Source organism: Lactuca saligna, chromosome 6 (assembly GCF_052625555.1).
Source record: "Lactuca saligna cultivar CGN05327 chromosome 6, ASM5262555v1, whole genome shotgun sequence".
Lineage (NCBI taxonomy): Eukaryota > Viridiplantae > Streptophyta > Magnoliopsida > Asterales > Asteraceae > Lactuca > Lactuca saligna.
In genome coordinates, this window is record NC_136422.1 from 33,990,115 (window position 1) to 34,011,224 (window position 21,110).

The 21,110-nt window shown below is 35.7% G+C and overlaps 4 protein-coding genes across 4 annotated transcripts; 2 read left to right on the plus strand and 2 right to left on the minus strand.

The window, feature by feature from the left end:
• The first annotated feature begins 1,647 nt into the window (after positions 1-1,647).
• On the plus strand, positions 1,648-4,151 carry LOC145002434 (uncharacterized). Its single transcript, XM_078961711.1, has 5 exons — positions 1,648-1,722; positions 1,780-1,924; positions 2,001-2,479; positions 2,878-3,744; positions 3,861-4,151. The coding sequence occupies exons 1-5, from the start codon at positions 1,648-1,650 to the stop codon at positions 4,149-4,151; spliced, it is 1,857 nt and encodes a 618-aa protein (XP_078817837.1).
• A 2,743-nt stretch (positions 4,152-6,894) lies between these two features.
• LOC145002133 (uncharacterized) lies at positions 6,895-8,608 on the minus strand. Its single transcript, XM_078961427.1, has 3 exons — positions 8,003-8,608; positions 7,360-7,590; positions 6,895-7,279 (listed from the first exon to the last, which is right to left on the minus strand). Exons 2-3 carry the CDS (start codon positions 7,567-7,569, stop codon positions 7,007-7,009), a joined length of 483 nt encoding a protein of 160 aa, XP_078817553.1. The 5' UTR covers positions 7,570-7,590; positions 8,003-8,608; the 3' UTR covers positions 6,895-7,006.
• Positions 8,609-13,771: 5,163 nt separating this feature from the next.
• On the minus strand, positions 13,772-14,170 carry LOC145002435 (uncharacterized). Its single transcript, XM_078961712.1, has one exon. It carries the CDS (start codon positions 14,168-14,170, stop codon positions 13,772-13,774), a length of 399 nt encoding a protein of 132 aa, XP_078817838.1.
• A 5,425-nt stretch (positions 14,171-19,595) lies between these two features.
• LOC145000874 (histone H2A-like) lies at positions 19,596-20,513 on the plus strand. The gene is made up of 2 exons (XM_078960174.1): positions 19,596-19,921; positions 20,059-20,513. The coding sequence occupies exons 1-2, from the start codon at positions 19,712-19,714 to the stop codon at positions 20,299-20,301; spliced, it is 453 nt and encodes a 150-aa protein (XP_078816300.1). The 5' UTR covers positions 19,596-19,711; the 3' UTR covers positions 20,302-20,513.
• The last annotated feature ends 597 nt before the right edge of the window (positions 20,514-21,110 follow it).

Consider the following 21,110-nt stretch of genomic DNA (forward strand, 5'->3'; position numbering starts at 1 on the left):
TACACACAATTCTATAAAGCGGTGTTTAAGATATCTAAAGCGGACATAATCATAAAGATTAAATTAAGTTCATTATATTAACATACATAATAACAATTAACACTTAAAGAGAGTTGTTATGGACAAATATTTAAAGAATTATTTTAAAAAAGTTGTAATTAAGCATGCAATCACAAAACAAGGAGCTTACAAAGCCACATACAAGTACTACAACATTTCCCTAGGATCAAAGTAACATTTCCTTAGGATCAAAGTCTAGCGGTTGAGGTACAGAATTTCATAAAAGATGTTAAAGTTAAAATCGAATAGTTAAAAATATTGCTAGTGCTCTATGATTCATTTCATACCAAATGCAAATGCAGGTTCAATGTGAGCCTTTTAGAAATACAACAAACATTTTTTTCAAGTGTCCCAACATAAGCTACAAGTTACTTAAGAATAGCATGGCAAATTAAGTCTAAAAATGATGATGAGTCGAGCCTAAATAGGAGTTATGCAACTAGAAGCAAGTCGTGTCCCAATTATGGTGATAAATCCTAGCTTAGAGATGACAAGGAGTAGGGGTGCAAACAAGTCTAGATAGTTGGGATCGACTCGTTAAAAGTTCGATTCAAGATCAATTTTAAACAAACTCAAACTTAATATTAGGCTTTTTATTCAACGAGCTTGAGCTCAAGCCTATGTTATTAAGCTCTATTAGGTTGTGAGCATAAACGAGTTTATATATATATATATATATATATATATATATATATATATATATATATATATATATATATATAAAAAGTAATTGGGTATACAACATACGAGTCGAACCCAACCTGAGCCTATGTCTGTATAATTCTTCACGAGTCGATCTCAAGCTCCGTGCCATAGAACTCAAAACGAGCCGAGCTTACATGAGCGAAAGTAATTAATTGGCAGCGATAGCACGTGATACCCCTCAATTTTTCCATAGAAATAGTATTTTATATATGTATAATTACAAAGTTGATATGCTTTTTAACCAACCGTCATATTATACTTAAAATAGAAGCTCATAGGCCAAAGCTCATTAATTTGAATAACTTAGCCCATTTATTAAAAAATATGTGTTTTTGTTTTGTTAGCACCTAAATTACGAAGGATACTAGAGTAAAAAGAAATTTATATGTTTTTGTTGTTCATGTGATCGTCCTTTTACTGCCGCTGCCTCCTACTTCACCATAATTTTTCTTGGCAAAGCTTATTCACTCATTTTGTTATTGGCTTACTTACGGAATATGAAACAAATAATATTTAATTTTCCATCTTTAATGTTTTATGATTTAATATTTAATGATTTACTTTAATTTATTTGTTCAAATTGAAAACCTAATTAGCTAACTATTGTTCACTTGTATTATGTTTAAATCTTTAATTGTGAATTTTAAATCTTTAATTGTATTTGTAGGGTTTAATTGGAAAAATTTTTAAAAAGACATTGGATATTGGTAGTAGTGATGAAGATGGTAGAGGAAAAAGACCTCATCCTCATCCTCAACCTCAACCTCAACCTCAACAACAACCATAACCACAACCACAACATATTCCACCTAGTTTTGATATTAATAATCTTCCTTTGGATCCGACAATAGACCAAGAATTGCATCATATCATCCAAATCAAATGGATGAAATAAGGAGAGCATATTGGCTTAAAGGACCTTCTCAACCAAAAGACCATAGTTTTCCATCAATAAAAGTTGGTGGTAAGAACAGATATTTTGTAAATGAATGGTTTGATGATTTAATTGGTTAGAGTATAGCACAAAAGAGAACAGAGTTTATTGTTTATGTTGTTACTTGTTTGGAGATATTGTGGGGCAACAAGGGGGGGAGATATGTATTTGTGATGGGTGGCTTTGATACTTGGAGTAAAAAGAAATCATTGAAAGATCATGAAGGTAAAGTTGATAGTCATCACAACAAAGCAAAACAAAAATGTGAAAATCTAGTAAAAAAATCAATCTATTAATGAAGCTTTTCATAAGCAAACTGAAGTTGAAGCAAGTAACTATCAAATTCGATTACGTGCTACAATTGATACTTGTAGATTTTTATTGAAGAATGTGTTACCATTTCGTGGTCATGACGAGTCGGATGGGTCAATTTCTAAAGGCCATTTCATTGAAGAATTATCATTCCTTCGGGACCATAATGAAAGTATTTATAAGGTTACTTTAGAAAATGCTCCAAAAAATGAAAAGTTGACGTCTCCAAAGATTCAAAAAGAGATTGTTCAATGCTTTTCAAAAGAGATAATAAAGTTCATTTGTGAAGAAATTGGTAATGATGTGTTTACTATATTAGTAGACGAGTCTAGTGATGTATCCAAAAACGAACAAATGGTTATGGTTTTGCGATATGCTAATAGCCTTGGATTAGTGAAAGAAAGATTTGTTGGCATTGTTCACGTGAAGGATACAAGTTCTTTAACTCTAAAAGAAGCCATTGATTCGGTATTTACCAAAAATAGCTTGAGTATATCTCAAGTAAGAAATTATGAATTTTTTTTGTTTATGTATTTGAATCTTTATCTATTTTATATATATATATATATATATATATATATATATATATATATATATATATATATATATTGATATAGATAAGAGGGCAAGGATACGATGGATCAAGTAATATGCGAGGTGCATTTAATGGTTTGAAAACATTGATATTGAAAGATAATCATTCGGCATATTATATACACTGTTTTGCACACCAACTTCAATTAGTGGTTATGACTGTAGCAAAAAACCACGATGGTGCTTATGATTTCTTTGAGCAATTAGCTTTGGTGGTTAATTTGGTGTGTGCTTCTTGTAAAAGAAAAGATATAATACAAGATAGTTACTAGGAAAGGGTTCTAAAAGAAATTGGTAATGGTGAAATTGAGACCGGAAAAAGGTTAAATCAGGAGAATTCTCTTGTTCGAGCTGGGGATACAAGATGGAGCTCACATTATAAAACAATAATAAGTTTGAAGAATTTGTTTCCGGAGGTTATCAAGGTTCTTAAATATGTTGAAGAGGATGGGTCTAGTTTAAATAACCAAAATCAAGCATACGGTATTTTGTCGTATTTTAAGACTGTTGAGTTTGTGTTTTATTTACACTTGATGTTGGAGATTTTTGGTCTCACGAATACCTTGTCAAAACATCTTCAAAGAAAGGATCAAAATATTTTGGAAGCGACTTCTTTGGTAAATGTGACCATGAAAACATTCACAGCTTTTAGAAATAATAGGTTTCCTTCAATGTTGGAGAAGGTATTTTCCTTTTTTCATAAACATAAAATTAAAATTATGGAAATGTCTGAATTTTATGTTACTCCAAGAAACCGTAGGACCAAAGTTATTAATCAACATCACTTTGAAGTTGATATTTTCAACACGGTTTTGGATATGCAAATTCAAGAATTTGGGGACCGTTTTAGTGAAGTGAGCACCGATTTGCTTGAATACATGGTGGCTTTGAGTCCTTGTAATGCTTTTTCTATGTATGACAAATCAAAGTTGGTGAAGTTAAGCGAGTTCTACAAAACTAATTTTAATGATTCGGAAATGGTGTATCTTGATGGTCAACTTGAAACCTATTGTCACTCTTTGATTGATGATGAGAGATTTTCTAATTTAAAGGGAATTGCGGACCTTTCTCGTTTGATGGTGGAAATCGGGAAACATCTTTCTTTTCCTTTGGTTTATCGGTTATTAAAGTTGACTTTGGTTTTGTCTGTCGCAACCGCAACCGTTGAAAGATGTTTTTATGCAATGAAACTTTTGAAGACCGACTTACGTAACAAAATGGGTGATGATTTTTTGAATAATGCTTTAATTTGAAGGGAATTGCGGACCTTTCTCGTTTGATGGTAGAAATCGGGAAACATCTTTCTTTTCCTTTGGTTTATCGGTTATTAAAGTTGACTTTGGTTTTGTCTGTCGCAACCGCAACCGTTGAAAGATGTTTTTCTGCAATGAAACTTTTGAAGACCGACTTATGTAACAAAATGGGTGATGATTTTTTGAATGATGCTTTAATTTGTAGTGTAGAAAAAGAAGCACTTATGGATATTAAGATCGAACGAGTGATAGAGCGTTTTCGGAAAATGGATAATCGTAGAGGACAACTTTAAAAAATGTAATTATGTAAGATTTTTGCGGTAGTTTGTTATTTCTAATAAAACCATAATTATATATATATATATATATATATATATATATATATATATATATATATATATATATATATCTTAGTATCTTTTATCGGGATTTTTTTGTGCTACCCCTTGCAAAAAAATTTGGTTCGGCCACTAAGCTTGGTTAGACTGAACTCGTTTGCACCCCTAAAAAAAGTAAGGTTAGAAGCATAAGGTGAAAGCATTTCTAAAGAATAAGCTAAATTAAAAACATGATGATAAGCTAAACTAGAAACATGCGGTGTAATCATGAAACTTTACTTTTGTAAACATAACGAACAACGAAAGTACTGCACACAAGCTACCTGCGAATAGACTGTGAAGTGAATCTTTATTTTCATGCCAAAGTTATAAACACTCCAAAAAGATTAATAATATGAACTGAGATTAACAAGAAGCTTAGAATTTATTATATACAAATTGTCATGTTTATTTATTCAAAATTATGTTACAATTATATAGTGAAGACGTAGTGTATGCCATATTATGATACCAACATGCGTATTACACATGATTAATGAAATTTATATGCATGTTAAGTATGCCCTTTAACATCCAACATAGGGGATATTGAATGAATGGACGTCTTGTAAAGGGACCTTATAGGACAATCGTATGTGGATCCCCTGTGGTTAGCTAATGATGTGACATAGATCTGGAACACCTCTTCTCTTCTCTTGATGACGGTTATGGCGAAGAGATCTGCTAGTCACAATCAAAGAGATGCGTTAGAACCGTCCCAGGGACTGTGCTCTGAGAACAGGCTCCGACGATCAAGTTCGATCAGTTAGATCTAGGGATGAACAGTTTTTCCCAAATCTCAATCCCGTACCGGTACCGAACCGTACTGAATTTAAAAATATGGGACGGTACTTGGTACTCCAAACACACAAAATTCGGGATTCGGTACCGTCGGTACCGGTACTAGTACCGAAAACCGGTACCATTCCCGGTACTGGTACCGGTGATTTTAATTCGATTCGGTACTCGGGATTAACTTTTGATCGAATTCAGTTTTCGGAAAATCGGGAACGGTACGGGTTGGTACCGGTTCCATCCCACGCTCATCCCTAGTTAGATCAGCTGGTAGATCTGAGATGGTTCTCCTTAGCTGGAAAGAACCATCTTGATGTTGGTGGCGGTGTATGGTGACTCACAGTATAGTGTGGCGGCAGAGCCCTGGGGGAATGTATGGGTGGCGGTTGAGCCCATGGTTGAAGTCCACCTTCATGAAGGAGACACTGTTCTATTTATAGTGGATAATTAGCTCAAGAGGAATTAGGTCAGGCCTTGGGCCAGCCCAATTCAAGCCCAGCTAGCGAGGAGTTGGGTAAGGCCATCCAAAGGCGTTGGGCAAGGTTGGCGGGCACGCCTCAAGAAAGGCCGACAAATGAGCGTCAGGCAATGGTGCGTCAGGTCGGGCTGACAGGAAAGTCCCCAGCAAGGCTGGGGTGCCAGAGATGTCTAGACCATGCTAATTGACCATATATCATTAGCTAACTTCCTAGATGTTTAGCCTACTTACATGTAGTTATAAAATTTCAAAAGAATGTTTTTATGCCCGAAAGATGTCCACAAGAAAGAATGCATTAATTGTTATTGATGCATTAGATTTGATTAAACATTTATGTTAAATCATAAAACCATAACTAGCAACTAAGCTTAAAGCTTACCTATTCCATATATGTATCTCAGGAGAGTATAGTTAGTACTTTATTCGATAATTTTGTTTTGGTATAAAAACCGTTGTGATAGTATTTTACACATTTCCACTTAAGGTAATATTGTTGTATAGAACTATGATGAAATAAAAGAAATCTCAAGCAGTTAAGCTATAAAACTTTCTAATCACTAATACTGAAGATAGATGAAGGCACCCGTAGAATCAAAAATTCATGAAGTCTGCGGACCACCTCTGCAACCCTCTGCAATAGAAGAGGTGGACCAAACGACTGCAGACTATAATAAGAAGTGTGTTTGTTTTTTTAACATCTACATACTGCTGCAGATATTAAAAAATTAAAATAAACTAATTTTATAAACCGAAAATAACTTTTTAATACGTAAAATTTAATAATGTATAACATTTCGGTAAAAATTAATGATATTTCAGTAAAAAAGAATGATATTTCAACAAAAAATAAATATATTTTCAGTAAAAAATAATGATATTTCATCAAGAAATTATCATTATTGAATATAAAAAAAATGAAAAATAAATTCAATAAGAATAAACGAAAAAAAAGGGGAAAAAATGTGAAATAAAATATTAATAACATATAATCAAAATTTCAACAATAAAAAAAGAAGAAGAAGAGGTTGGAAGAAGCAGTACAAGTGTTGCGCCAAACAGAGCACGCGCAGAGGTTTTTGACTCAGAAGACTTCTAAAAAACAAACAGCTGCGAGATGAAAAGTGTTGCGCGTGTGCCGCGCCGCAGCAGTAAGAGGTTTGAAGAGGTTTTTTTTCCAACAAACAAACGGCAGCTAAGTTGTCAAGTTATTTTGAATCAACGTGTCACAACTAACAAACACTTCTAACAAACAATGTTTTTTTTGTATTGAAACGCAAATCCAAATACACCCTAGGTATACGGTATACCGGTTGCCTTGATGATTTGGCATGTACATGTCATCCTACATGGCAAAAAAAAAAAAGAAAAAAAAAATACAACATCATCTTGTTCATGGTATCCTTAGCAATTTTTAACGTCTTTGATGTTTTGCATTCTATAGTTTATTACTAATATACATACAAAGGGATGTGAGTCATTCTCTTCACTTTTACACAAATCAAAAATCCAAGTCATAAGATTTCCCACTTCTTTTACGATGCTTCTTGTCTTTCCCTTTACTTTTACTCCCTCGTGATGATTTACTTTCACTACTACTCGTCCCCTTCTTTTTACCATGCTGCTTACGTGGCCTACTTATTACTGTATCCGATGGCAAAGAGGGAACCGGATCATACACATCCGGGGCCCACTTCACGCTCAACTTCTTGGGTGGATCCACTCCACGTTTCTCACGGCTGCCTTTCATGGCAGATACAGGCTTCAAATCCTTCTGTAACAGTTTACACCATTTTCAACATGTGATAAAATTAATATCTAAAATATAAATGAGTTTTTTAAGTTGATACTTACAGGAGGAAATGGAGTATTTGAACTTGAAACTCCTTGTATGTCGATGTCATCTTGGATATTCAGAAACTTAGTTGCTCCAAATGCAAGTTCATCCACAGAAAAACCACCCGCAAGTCCATATGTGGACTCAAAGGTTGGATCCAAACAGAATCCATGAATGCTGCTACTAACATCATTAACTGGGAAACTGATGTGAGAACAAACGTCCATTTGTATCAACAGGGAACTCAACTGCAAAAAACAAATCTAATTATTCTCAATCTATGGTAAAACAGGCTTTGATGCAAGCTCATAGGGCGTTATGATAGTAGCAGATTGTAGATCTTCAAGTCACAACTTTACTAAAATACTTTGAATCAACTGGTATAATATTTACAGAAACAATTTCAGTATAGTGATTTGATCTTTAATGAAGCTCACTTGAGTTAACGATGTTGCCGGACACAGACAAATTGACTTAAAAAAAACAATTTAATGGCGATCGTAGTACAACGAGCTCAAAAGTCAAATAAACAAAAAGGAAAAGTTGCATAATGGAATACCATCATAACTTTCGTAATCCAATTCATGAACAATGAATAGGAAGTAACAATATAAAAAAGAGTAGATCTATCATCTATGATGTGTGCAATAATAATGTTACCTTTTCTGTCAAATCAGCAAAACTCTGCGCAACCGTGAAGATGTCAAATGGAGGTCTCCGATTAACAAATAGAGTTGATTCGCCGCGAAATAACAGAAGTATGATGAGAACGATGAAAAACGCTAGAGATAAAAACGCAAACAGAAGAAGAAATCGAGGAGACTAACTAACTGATTCTGATTTTATGCTAGAGGATGATTGTTAGCTAAGAGCCTAAGATTACCACGACGATTACTTTTATCAAGCCGATGTTTCAAACGATGCGAACACGAAGAACCGCCAAATAGCCGGGTAAGTAATTCGAGTGAAGGCACCGGATGCATTGTCCGATGCTCTTCGAACCTTAATTTCCTCAAAAATCAATCACTATTCACTAAACCCTAAATATAATTGATTCAATCGCAGATTCGAATTGAACCGAAGATGATCAAACAAATTCAAACGGATATGAGACACGTGATTGTTAATCGACTGAAGATCATAGGAACTGCTTACATATAGTGAGGATCGAGATTCGATTATCGGAATCGAAGAACGTGACTATGAAATCGAAAGAAACCGGTAATGGTGAATGACCTTTATCTAAATTTAGAAAAAGGCAGATACTTTGTGTGCATATAAATGAAGAATGGATAGGGTAGATCGTAGATGTGTTGGTGTAAATATATGGATGGTTTGCAACTTTCCCCTCGAACTATGGATTACTTTTAATTTAGGGCGTGTACTATGAAAATTGATAGATCGAAGTTAGATAACTCTACCGTATATATGTCTCTAAATCTTATATTTTTGTACTAACCGGTATCATACGATCCAAGTTCATTTTGCTTCTTATGTCCATATCTCATTTCATTCACTTTATTTGTTGTATCAAACCTCAATTCTCATGTCATGGGTTAACGTACACCTGCAATCCTAAACACACCATGACAAGAATGTCAAAAGAACATGGTGTTGTTTCAACTCACTTTCAAAATCTTGTTGGGTCCAAATTGTCTCGTCACTTGTAACTTGATTCTTCCGAACTATCTAGCCCTTAAAGAAATGAGTGGCATTTCTTTTAAGGGTAAATCACAAGACGATCCTCATTATGTAGCAGGATGTTTCGCTTATTTCCTCTCGGAAGCTCGTTGCCTCACATTTACTTTGTATGGCATTCGAGTTCCACCATGGCTTCATACAATTAATCACTCATAGCTTCTATCTAAATTTCATAATTTATGTGTCCTTCAACATTGTTGTTCGAGTACTCGAGTCTTCCATTCATCACTTTGTTAGTTTAACTTATCATGCATCATACTTTACTCGTTTCTATTTCTTGTCCATATCCTATGATTACACGACCAACTTTTATATCAATAGATTTCTTCGTCCTTTTTAGTTACTATCACGTGACATACAATGATATGAGTCAAAGTATTATTTCCTATATGAATTCACAAAATAATATCTCATTGTCATAAGTCTGTCGATTCTTTGTATGTTTGTCGAATACAGATTAGCAGTAATACACAAAATTAGTACTCAAATTGTACTTGAGTCTGCTCGGTCGCGTTATCAGTTTACACAACTTAGAAGCTCTAAATATTGTATCTTTGGTTCGTTTGTGTCACTCATAATTCCAAGCATCACAAGTTCTTGTTAATTAGCCTAAAGAATGGTGTGAGCTCTTTTACATTACATCCTCACATTTCTATATCCATCTTACCATCTACCTCTTAAAATAAATTAGGGAATTTCTTTTAAGGTAACCACCCTATGATTCTTATACTATAATAGTTAGCGTTTTCTAACACTTCCATGGATATTTCATATATATATATATATATATATATATATATATATATATATATATATATATATATATATATATATATATGTAAGTAATCCTTTACTCGTCATCGCCTTCTTAACAGTCCTTTTTAACAAACATCAGGTATTCATTATTGCCCATATCGTGTTAGTACTATAAAATATTTGATGTTCAATTTGCATTCTTCAATATTCCATCATGAGAAATCGTCGTCCTTGTAACGTCTGTGTTTCTGGACTTGTCATTAATAGCAATGTAGTAGTCTACGTTAACATTTGTAACCCATTTTGAAATAATAAGAATGTATTATTTGAGTATTATATGTTTTGTGTTTGGTTGTGTGGCTTAAATGAATTAAGAATAAAAAATAAGCGTCGAAATAAAATAGTAGATAAAGCCGATATCTTTGGATAATGTTGTAGTAGTTGAAACGAGGTTTCCAAATATATAAAGAAAGTCGAAATCCGAGTTATAACGAAGAAGTTATCATCTGTCGAAGCTTCGCGACAGAACCGGCACGACGCCGAATAACATAAAATACGAATATAAGATAGAACGATATCTAGCTTTAGTAATCTAAATGAAAGATGAAGAGTTCGTTAAACTGAGAGCATGCATAAAAAGAACGCCTACATCTGACTTCGTATGAGGAAATTATGATTTTATGAAGTTTCGACTTAGCAGTATGCAGCCCGAATACTCGATTTGAGATCGAGCGGTTTTTAGCCAAAACAATAAACGATAATCAAATATCTCGTTAAGAGTAGTGAAACGATAAAAAGATAGGCAAAAACGGACATCAGATGAAGAAGTTATGAATTTATAACGGAATCTTGTCCCGGCCTACTAAAAATAATATATAAGTAATATATTTTTATATCTTAAAAATAAAGTCAAAATTAGCAAACGGAGTCTAAACGAGAGTTGTAGATCATAATCTCACATACGCGTGCGAAAGTTATGAATTTCTGAAGTTCGGGGCGTGAACCCCAAAACTATGTCAGAGACCACAACGTGGCAACAGTGACCACGATGTGGCAGGACTTCTGACGCATTCTGGAGCCTGACAGAGCAAGTGGACGATGACGCATGCAGTGACGACCAAGCCCACGACGTGGAAAAAGGTGCTACGATGTGGCAAGGGCCGGTTTTGCCCTAGAAATATATTTGAAGGGCCAGCCGAGTTTGGTTGCTCATTCTCTCATCTCTCACCTGTATTGCATCGATTTACGTGCAAAGAAGTACCCTCGAAGCCCCGTTATCATCCCAAGACCCGAAACAAGTCCCAAAGCCCGAAGATCCCTAGAAGTGCAATTCCCGAGCCGAAGCTTTGCCCGCAAGGAGCCCGGTTTTTGTGAAGATCTTCCAGATCTACCGAAGAATACTACTTCTGCAAGTCGTAGTGTTGTCCGGTCATCTTTTGATCAAGTGAGTGTGTAGTTACCTTCTTCTAACGCATAATTATGAAGCATTTGATACGAAATACGTGTTATGTGTATATTTTGTGGATTATATGTGTGAATGTATATTCACTTTCTTCTATCTCATATATCTTATTTATTCTCTATGAAATACATGTTATGTGTGTGTGCCTCATCTGTTATGTGGAATATGTATTGATTGAACATGCTATACAAGTTTTAAACTATGTATAAAAATATATATTTTTATCTACTAATATGTTGGGTAGAACATGGGTAGATAGTTGATGTGTGATAAACAGATGAGAGGCCTCAATGTTGTCGTTGTTGATCTAGTTATTCAACGGAGTATGGATAACGACCACAGACTCTTTCTAAATAGTCTTGTGGAACGCTAGTAGGTTCATAACATGTAGGTGTTGTGAACGATGTGTTCACCGGTGTACTCTATCCCCCTCATGGTTGCCTTTAGGATATATATTGTTGAGGAAACCCCTTAGCAGTAATATCTGTCCCGATGAAATTCCTAGATTAGGTCCCTTGTAATAGATGTGGTTTTAGGGACGTAAAGTGAGGATAACGAGAATGGGTAATCGGGTTATTATTGGTTGGTGAAATTAAATATAATTATTTATTGTCGGTAGAAAACGTTATATGCTCACCAGGCTCCCAAGCCTGACCCACTCAGTTTATTTGTATTACAGGTAGTGGAGCGAGGGCATAAGATGGATGAGTCATCAAGTTGTTTTGTTTACAAGTCTGCATATGTATATATTTGTTGAATATCGTTTATGCTTTATGATATGTATTGGAACATGACATTCCGAGTTTTGATTATATAATGAAAATGCATCTCTTGATGAAATGCTTTGATAAATATTATTTTATCATATTTTGTTTTTGGAAACAAATTCCGCAACTCTTTTAAATCTAAAGGATTTACTCTGAAATTATTTTAAAAAGCATAAATGAAATCAGTCTCTTCTTGCCGAGATTTTGGGGATGTCACAGTCCTCCTTGGCCGATCCTAGAACATATTCTAGTTACCAGTCCTTCATCATCATGTTATCACATCCTGGAGTTTTATTTTCCATGTCGTCTGCATCACATTACTTGTGTAATCTTAACCTTTCATCACCATCCGTGGAACTTTTATGTAGGGCTTACAAAGTTCCCCCTGCTAAACTTTTCATCACGATATTCTAGTACCACAATGTTAGGTACTCTCATGGACTTATCACTGTCACTTTTAGTTTCCATTATTTGCATGCTTTGAGACAGTCTTCATATCGGTTGTCTTCCTTTCATGCTTGAGAAATACAATTATTCCTTCCTTGTAATGGCTTCACTCACCAGTCTAGCACATTAGGTTAATACATCATCGCTCGTCTTATACTAGTATATTGTTTTTGCAAGGATGCATTTCTTCCACGTATACCATCACACTCTATATTTGACATTATTGTCGTCTTGTCACCAGCTCCTTAGGGTCATAAAAATACCCCATTACATCTACAACACCATACTCATTCCCAAGTTGTATCAATCATGCTTTCTTGTACTATCTCGCTTTCATCATCATATCACAATTTTAAAAATTGGGTTATCGACTCACCTTCCAATGTCGTTAATCACATCACAACATTTCTTTCATCCAAGAATGGAATTCATGATTGCATTCCATTATTTTCATAACCAACTTGTTTTTTATTTGAAGTTCTCACCCTTATTTAATAACATAAGCTTGTCCCAAGTAACCAACTTCAACTAGTATCTTAATCATAAATTTAGAATTTCAAATTCTTATCCGATTTTAGACTTCTACTAAAAGTCAACTATGTCCCTTTTTAGTAACTTGTTTGTTAACAACTAAATAACTAAATTCACTTCATTCATTGGTGTTTATAATTCACTACTAATAGTACTTAAAAAAGTACAAACTCACTTTTGAGCATCTATCAAATGTACACCAAGAAAATTTCATTTTTATACTAGTTGGTTGACTTTGACAGAAAAGTCAAAGGTTACAAAAAAACTCCCATTATCCATTAATCATGTTTTAAACTCCTTAATGAATCTTATCTAACACAAGATATGCATTCAGTAAGTCTTCAACTCACTTGAATCATTACCACATTTCACAAAACCCCTTCATGTTTCCACAAAGTTCATGTATGGGCCCTATACTATTATACCCACATCATACATAATCGACCTTGACTTCACCACTAAAAGGTTCTGATCCACTCATTTAGATTATCCATACACTAGTCTTACTTCCATTATTCACTATAACAACACTCAATATAACATTCCATGACTTCATTTACTCTTATCTAAAGTGGCACACGCATATAACTATGACAATTCTTATCATCATTCATTGCATAGGACACTACCTACCAGAGGCGGATCTAGGATTTTAATAGATTGGGGGCATAAAAAGTATATAATTTTTTTAGTCAGGTCGAAACGCATTCAAATAAGAGTAACAAAGTTACATTACAAAAACGTGTTCAAATACATATTATAAGTTTATAATTGCCCTCTACGAATTGCCATATTTTGGAAACAATCAATTGCAACTTCATTTGTAACCTTCGCCAATTCTTCTTTCTCAATTGCACAAATCAAAGATGCATTCAAAAAATCATCACCGATCCGGTTTCTCAAATTCGACTTCACAAGTTTCATAGCCGAAAAACATCTCTCTACTGTTGCGGTTGCAACGGGCAAGACTAATGCCAACTTTACTAGCTGATACACCAAGTAATATGAAATGTGTTTTCTTGTTTCAACCATGACTCTAGAAAGATCGACGATTCCATTCAAATTAGAAAAACGAACATCTTCTTTAACAACATCATAATAATAATCAAGTTGTTGTGTAAGATTCATCCTCTCCACCTCCGTAAAATCCTTTGGATATAACATACTAATTTCACTAACTTTGATGCGTCAATTTATGAAAATGAGTAACAAGGACTCAAAGTTGTCATATTTGTAAGCAATTTAGTGTTTATCTCACTAAAACGATCACGAAACTCTTGAAGTTGCATATTAAGAACCATGGTAAACATATAAACTTTATAATGATGTTGATTGTTGATGTCGGTATTTTCTCTTCGGTTCCTTGCATAATTTTCCGACATGTCCACTTTTTCAATTTTATACTTTTCACAAAAAGCATATACTTCCTCGAGAAGAATTTCAAAACCCTCGTCTCTAAACTTTTGCAATTTTTTCTTTGTTATCTCTACTAAGGGAACCGCTTCAACTATGTCTTGATCTTTTTTTTGAAGAGATTGAGACAACAAATTTGTAAGTTCTAAAATGTAACAGCCGGGATCCCCAGGTACCTTCATTTCATATTTTTGACATTCTGTGAGGGGACTCGGCGAGTTGGAGGTCGAACTCGCCGAGTCGGGTCGCGGTTTTGGGCGGGGGTTCGCGTCCGGACTCGGCGAGTCCAAGGGATGGACTCGGCGAGTCCGCGCTGTTTAATGAAACCCTAATTTCCCTGTCCTAAGCCCTATTTAAAGGACCTTATGGCCCTCATTTGCGGCCACCTTGAACCCTAAGAGCCCCCATACGATGGTGAGCCCTTGTGAGTGTGTTTGGAGGCTATTTGTTCATCATTTTGTGTGATATTGCAAGGAAAGGAGGGAGAGGATCAAGCTTGAAGAGTTGGGGAGCTTGGATTTGTTGCTATTTCATCAAGGGAGTCTTCTTGAGGTAATTTTCAGAGCCAAACTTCGTGTTTTGTGTTGATGTGCCAAATCTAGGGTTTCTTCTTGCATTTCTTGGCATGAATCGGAAGTATGAGAGGTCCCATGGAGATATGGAACCTAGATATGGACCTTAGCAGGTCCAGGAGACCCCATATGACAAGCTTTATGTCCATTCTTTTGAGTTAGAAGCTAAACTTGCCATATTAGAGGTTGTTTCTTCAAAATAAGCCTTGTATGCATTGCATGGCAACCAAGACTGAGACTTTATGTGACAAATAAGCTTGGGAAGGCCATATCTATGTATGTATGGAACGGATCTGACCGCAAAAGCCAGTTTTAGCTGGTGCAAGGCATGGACTCGCCGAGTCTGAAGAACAGACTCGACGAGTCGCTTGAAGATTATCCTTGAGAACACCCTGTGTGTAGTCCTGACCGAATTATGGGCGACTCAGTGAGTCGTAGAGAGTTGGAAAGGTTTTGACAGATGGACCGAGTCAGGTTGGGACTCGCCGAGTTGACCTTAGACTCGGCGAGTTGAGTCGCGGTGGCCCTGTGATTCAGGCCCAGGAGGAACTCGTCGAGTCGGGGGAGTACTTGACGAGTCATAGGGGAAAAACCTTGAGAGTTGGTTAAAATGCGTAGACTCGCCGAGTCACTATTGTGCACTCGCCGGGTCCGGTCCAAATTGACTAAAGACTGTTGACCAAGTCAACTTGTGTTGACTTGATAAGGATGGTCCACCTTTGTGGTACAAGTAATAATTATAGATTTATAATATCATAGGAGGATTGCAGCTTGAGGGTTCGAGCCCGAGTGATTCCAGGATTCACGATTAGCGACTTAGCGAGGCATACGAGGTGAGTCTTCTCACTATACTGTACCCAGAAGGGTTTTGACTGTGTGACCGGAAGGTCGAATATGATATGAGATATATGCCTTATGTGTGTTAAGTTATTCGTTATATGTGCCATGTATGATATGTTTGATTTGGGCCGGAAGGCAACATGATATGGGCCGAAAGGTTGATGTGGGTAGGACCGGAAGGTTTACCCAGTCGGGACGGAAGTCCCCTGAGACACATGGACTGAAAGGTCAAGGCCTGGAAAGGCGTACGTGCGTAGGTTGTATTTTGGGGAACTCACTAAGCTTTATGCTTGCAGTTGTTGTATTATGTGTTTCAGGTACTAGCGAGGACCGTGGGAAGGCGCCAGCGTGACCGTACACACACTCAGGGAAACCATTTTGTTATCTTTTGTTATGTAATCGGTTGTGACTAAAATTGTTACATTGGAACCTAAACTTATTACTCATGTTTTGCTGATTGTAAAAATGAAAATTTTTGGTTGAAATTTTATGACGTTACAAGTTGGTATCAGAGCCTTGGTTTGAGGGATTCGGGTACACCTTCGGGCGTAACTGAACTCAAACCGGGGATTTGAGAAAAATTTAATTAGTAAATCAAAAAAAAATTGATAAGTGATTTTGAGACAACCAAAGAAGAAAGAGTGTGTACGGTCAGCCAGCGCCCGAACGGTAAAAATCCCCAAAATACTCTTACAATATGTGTTATGAGATATGATATGATATGATGCGCATGCTAGTAGACTAGGTATACATATTAGGACTAGAGTGGCCTGATTTTGTGATGCCTTAGTCTAGGGAAACCTGTTTCTATGAAGTGCTCGAGAGCGAGTGGGTAACTAGTGTATGACAAGAATAGAGTACTCAGGATTCGGGGTTTGGGGAGGAGGACTTGGGGTGAATACCGACGCGGTGTAATTGGTAGTATTGCACAAAGTTAATGTTTTAAGTAAATTCAGTATTAGGATTGCTTTTCAAATTTTAGCTTTTAGGAATTTATGTTTAAAAGGTTTTATGTTTAAGCAGTCGACTCGCCGAGTCCCTACCACCCGACTCGACGAGTCCATTGCTAAATTCTTAATTTTTTTTGGGTTCTTTTTATGCATGTTTCTTGATTTGGTTGCATGTATTACATGACCCTGTGTAGGGTTGTATGTGATGTGTGTTGACTTGAAGGTTGTCGTGTAGGGATCGAGGAGTCGTAAGGAGTCGACTTGTGTGTCGAGGCTAGTTCAGACACTGCACGACATTGAGGTGGGTTACCTTCCAGTAGGGGTGGGTCTAAGGCCACAATGTCGGCCCACAAAAAAGAGGTATTTAGAAGATAATGGTCTTTGTGATAATTATCTTGGTCTGGTTATGTGTTGGTTATGAGGTTTATCTGGATTTATGTTATGTATAGGGTAGGGATTAGTTTCCCTGACAGTGGTCCTTAGGACCCAAGGGTAGGTTAGTACCCGAATATGCCTGATTGTATGCTCGTATGTATTGATTGTATGCTAGTGGTAGGGGCGAAATAGTCCCCGGTTACCGGTTGAAAGATACCGATGTTGATTACCGGTTGAAAGATACCGATGATGGTTACCGGTTGAAAGATAACGATGAAGGTTACCGGTTGAAAGATACTGACGATATTGTATGGTATATGGTATGATGAGGGAACTCACTAAGCTTTGTGCTTACAGTTTTGGTTTTGGTTTCAGGTACCTCTTCGTCGAAGGGGAAGGAGCCGGCGGTGTAGCAGCGCATCACACACACACATGTTTCCGCAAGAAGTTTTTGGGATTGTACTATGATTTTCAATACTTATGGTGTTATGGTTTGAAATACAACATTATGGTTTTGTAATGGAATGTTTTATTGACAAGGTTTTGGTAAAATGTTTATTAAATGCATTAATTCAAAAATAACATTTTTGCCCTTGAATTTTGGGTTGTTATAGGCATATAAGAGAAAAATACATGCTTACAAAACAAAATACACAACCACAAAGGATTAAGGTTGACATCCCGATGAAGGGCAACACAGAAACGTAGAGCGTAAAGGAGTCCAACTAAAGACTCTTAAAAAAGAAGCGTTTGACGGGAGGCAACCCGTTACGAGAGTTTGCTTTCTTTTTATTTTCACATTTTATTTTTCATTTTTGTTTGGTTTTCTTAGGATTTTTGTATTCAAATCTTCCTATTTGTCTACAAATGATTGCTAGAGAACAAGCAAGGCCTGAGTGTGGGGTGTGGTAGATTTAATAAAATTTTTGGGAGAAAATTTCCATTTTTTTAAACAACTTAACAGACTCGCCGAGTTAGGCCACCGGACTCGACGAGTCCATACGTATCCAAAAAAATTGACCCACGTCCTGACTCATCGAGTCGATACCCCTACTCGACGAGTCGGTATTATTTACTGAAAAAAATAATATTTTTACAATTCAGTAAAATTAGGGTCTTAACCCTAATTGAAACATCACTTTCATTCTACACAACAACCGACACCACTCATTGTGCCAAACTCTCTCAAGCTTTCATCTTCATTATACTCTTGATTTCTCCAAAATCTTCACACAAGGTAACAATTTTTGCTCCTAATTCTGTTAAAGGTTCATTCTTCAGATATTATATGGTCTTGTTTTATAAAAAAAACCCGTTTTTTAAAATACATGATTTTTAGGGTTCTTAAATTTGACATGTTTTATGAGTTTTTATTGTCAATGGTTATGAATTAGTGTTTAGAATACCTTCGTGGACAAACCCCTGAGATGAATTTAGAGTTTACACGACTCAATACAGTTCGAATCACAGAAGGACCCAATGTGTTCATCAGACTCGCCGAGTCTGTTCATGGACTCGACGAGTCCAGTCGTGTTTGCCCAGTTTATATTTTTAATGTTCTGTGTTTGTGGTTTGTGTTGTTTTGCAGGAACATGTCTTTCAGAAGGGGTCAAAGCACCTGTGGGAACCAAGAATCCCATCCTTGGTTAAATTTCCCACAAATCAATTCCGAATCTACAATGAGGAAATGGAGGAAGAGGTTGGAAGATAACGTTTCTGCTAAATATGTAAGAGTATATGAGTTTGTGCAATATATAAGTATTATAAAAAATAACTTAATAGAGTAATATAGTTTCATTTTGCAAATATTTAGTGACAATTTTTTTTTTTTTTCTTGTGTTCACATTTGATTATTTAATTTGTTATTTTGTATATTTTCATACCATATAAGTTACAACTAGTTACAAAAAAATATTAAAGATTAAATGTGTACAAACCGTTATATCAAAATTTCAATTTAACCTACAATAACCGATTAAAAAAATTGAATTAAAAATTGAATGGGAAAGAAAAAACAAATATAAAAAAACATCAATAACTAAAATAAAAACTATATTAAGCTGCTAAATGATTTTCATTCCTATTATCGGTTGTTTAAACTTTCAAGTTAGTGTTTCACAATACTAGATATATCTAAAAATGATAGGTTTTGACAGTGTATAAGGATAAAAGACATGACAAAATTAAAATTATAAAAATTGTTGGCACAGCAAAAATATATTAGAGATAATATATGTAATTTCAATTATACCACCAATAACGATTTCATACTCGTTTACGCTACACATGGCCGATTCTTATTGGCCAAAAACTAATTACACGGATCGTCAGATCCCACCCTCCATCAATCAGATACAATCCAACGGCCAGAAAACCCCACACACAAAAACCACCCGGATCAGCAACGCAAAAGAGTACCATATAAATTAGCCCCCAATTCATCAGCTACATTCACGCTCCATCTCTTTCTCCTACCTTCAACAAAAAACTCGCCGGAAAACTTACAATCTCTGCATTTCCCTCGATTATTTTTTCTAGAATCCACATACGTTGAAATGGAGACCAGTGGTAAGGTGAAAAAGGGTGCCGCCGGAAGGAAGGCAGGTGGTCCAAAGAAGAAGTCCGTCTCCAAGTCCGTCAAGGCTGGTCTTCAGTTCCCCGTCGGGAGAATTGGCCGACACATCAAGAATGGTCGGTACGCAAAGCGTGTGGGTAGCGGTGCTCCGATTTACCTTGCCGCCGTTCTCGAGTACCTTGCTGCTGAGGTAATTGCAAAAAAAAAAAAAAAAAAAAAACAAAAGCTAGGGCTTTTTGTAAAGCTCGTTCATTCCGTTAGTAATCATTATTTCTTTCCAATTCTAATTGTTTGTGCTTGCTAATGTGATTTTGGAATTTGGATTAGGTGTTGGAGTTGGCTGGAAATGCTGCGAGAGACAACAAGAAGAAGAGAATCATACCAAGACATGTTTTGTTGGCTGTGAGAAATGATGAAGAGCTTGGAAAGCTTCTAGCTGGTGTGACAATTGCTCATGGTGGTGTTCTTCCCAACATTAACCCAATTCTTTTGCCAAAGAAATCCCTTGAGACTGCCACAAAGGAGCCCAAATCTCCTGCTAAAGCAGCTAAATCCCCAAAGAAAGCTTAGGCGTTGAAGAAAATGTTCTCTCATTGTCTCTTTGTATTTATTCACATTGTGCTGGTGATGTAGGATACCTTCATGTTTAATCAGGTTTTAGGCAATGTTTCGAAGCATTGTAGTTTGCCTTTCTTTTGTTAGCTTCTAGGTTTGAAGAAGAATCTCTCTTTTTCGAAATGAAAATTGTAGTTTTCTGAAATTAGTGGACCCTTTTGAATCTACTTATCTAGAGTACGAGTGTTTTTGGTTCATTTTCTTTACCCTATTGATTTGTTTACTCTTTGAGTCACTATCTATATATGCAGCTACACCAATTTGTTTTCTTAGTTCCTCACTCTAACATGCATTATTCCACTACCAAGATATATTCGAAAGATTACTTTAGATACTCGAGCTCTTAATTTGTGATGTAGTTTGAATCAATTTCGCACACGCTCTTTAGTTAATTCTGTCATTGTCGACTATGATTATGACTTAGTGGATTAATAAATTCAAAGATTATCGTCGTCTCTTGGCATTCACGTTGAAGTTCGAATACTTCATCTCTCTTTCATTGGAAATAGATTTTCATTCTTCTCCTCACAAATCTTACAAACTACAAGCGGTGTAATCAAAAGCAATGGAATAAAAAGAAAGAATGATAATTGGATTGGAGATGATGATGATGATGATATGTTGAATATTATAAACTATGTTGTTAGATTGTGTAAAACTTTTATTGATGGTTACGATTTTTTGTTGATTTTCTTAATTTTTGTTGAATTTCATAAAGTATGTTATATTTTGTTGAATTTCAATGAGTTACAAATATTTCAAAT

What these genes read in the sequence shown, in the direction of transcription:
- LOC145002133 (XM_078961427.1), bottom strand. Translation starts at nt 7,569, where the DNA reads ATGGACGTTTGTTCTCACATCAGTTTCCCAGTTAATGATGTTAGTAGC. An exon ending in CAAATACTCCATTTCCTCCT is followed by an intron (nt 7,280 to 7,359) that starts GTAAGTATCAAC and finishes AAACTGTTACAG; the next exon opens with AAGGATTTGAAGCCTGTATC.
- LOC145000874 (XM_078960174.1), top strand. Translation starts at nt 19,712, where the DNA reads ATGGAGACCAGTGGTAAGGTGAAAAAGGGTGCCGCCGGAAGGAAGGCA. An exon ending in TCGAGTACCTTGCTGCTGAG is followed by an intron (nt 19,922 to 20,058) that starts GTAATTGCAAAA and finishes AATTTGGATTAG; the next exon opens with GTGTTGGAGTTGGCTGGAAA.
- LOC145002435 (XM_078961712.1), bottom strand. Translation starts at nt 14,170, where the DNA reads ATGTTATATCCAAAGGATTTTACGGAGGTGGAGAGGATGAATCTTACA.
- LOC145002434 (XM_078961711.1), top strand. Translation starts at nt 1,648, where the DNA reads ATGGATGAAATAAGGAGAGCATATTGGCTTAAAGGACCTTCTCAACCA. An exon ending in ATAGTTTTCCATCAATAAAA is followed by an intron (nt 1,723 to 1,779) that starts GTTGGTGGTAAG and finishes TTAATTGGTTAG; the next exon opens with AGTATAGCACAAAAGAGAAC. An exon ending in TAAAAGAAGCCATTGATTCG is followed by an intron (nt 2,480 to 2,877) that starts GTATTTACCAAA and finishes GATAGTTACTAG; the next exon opens with GAAAGGGTTCTAAAAGAAAT.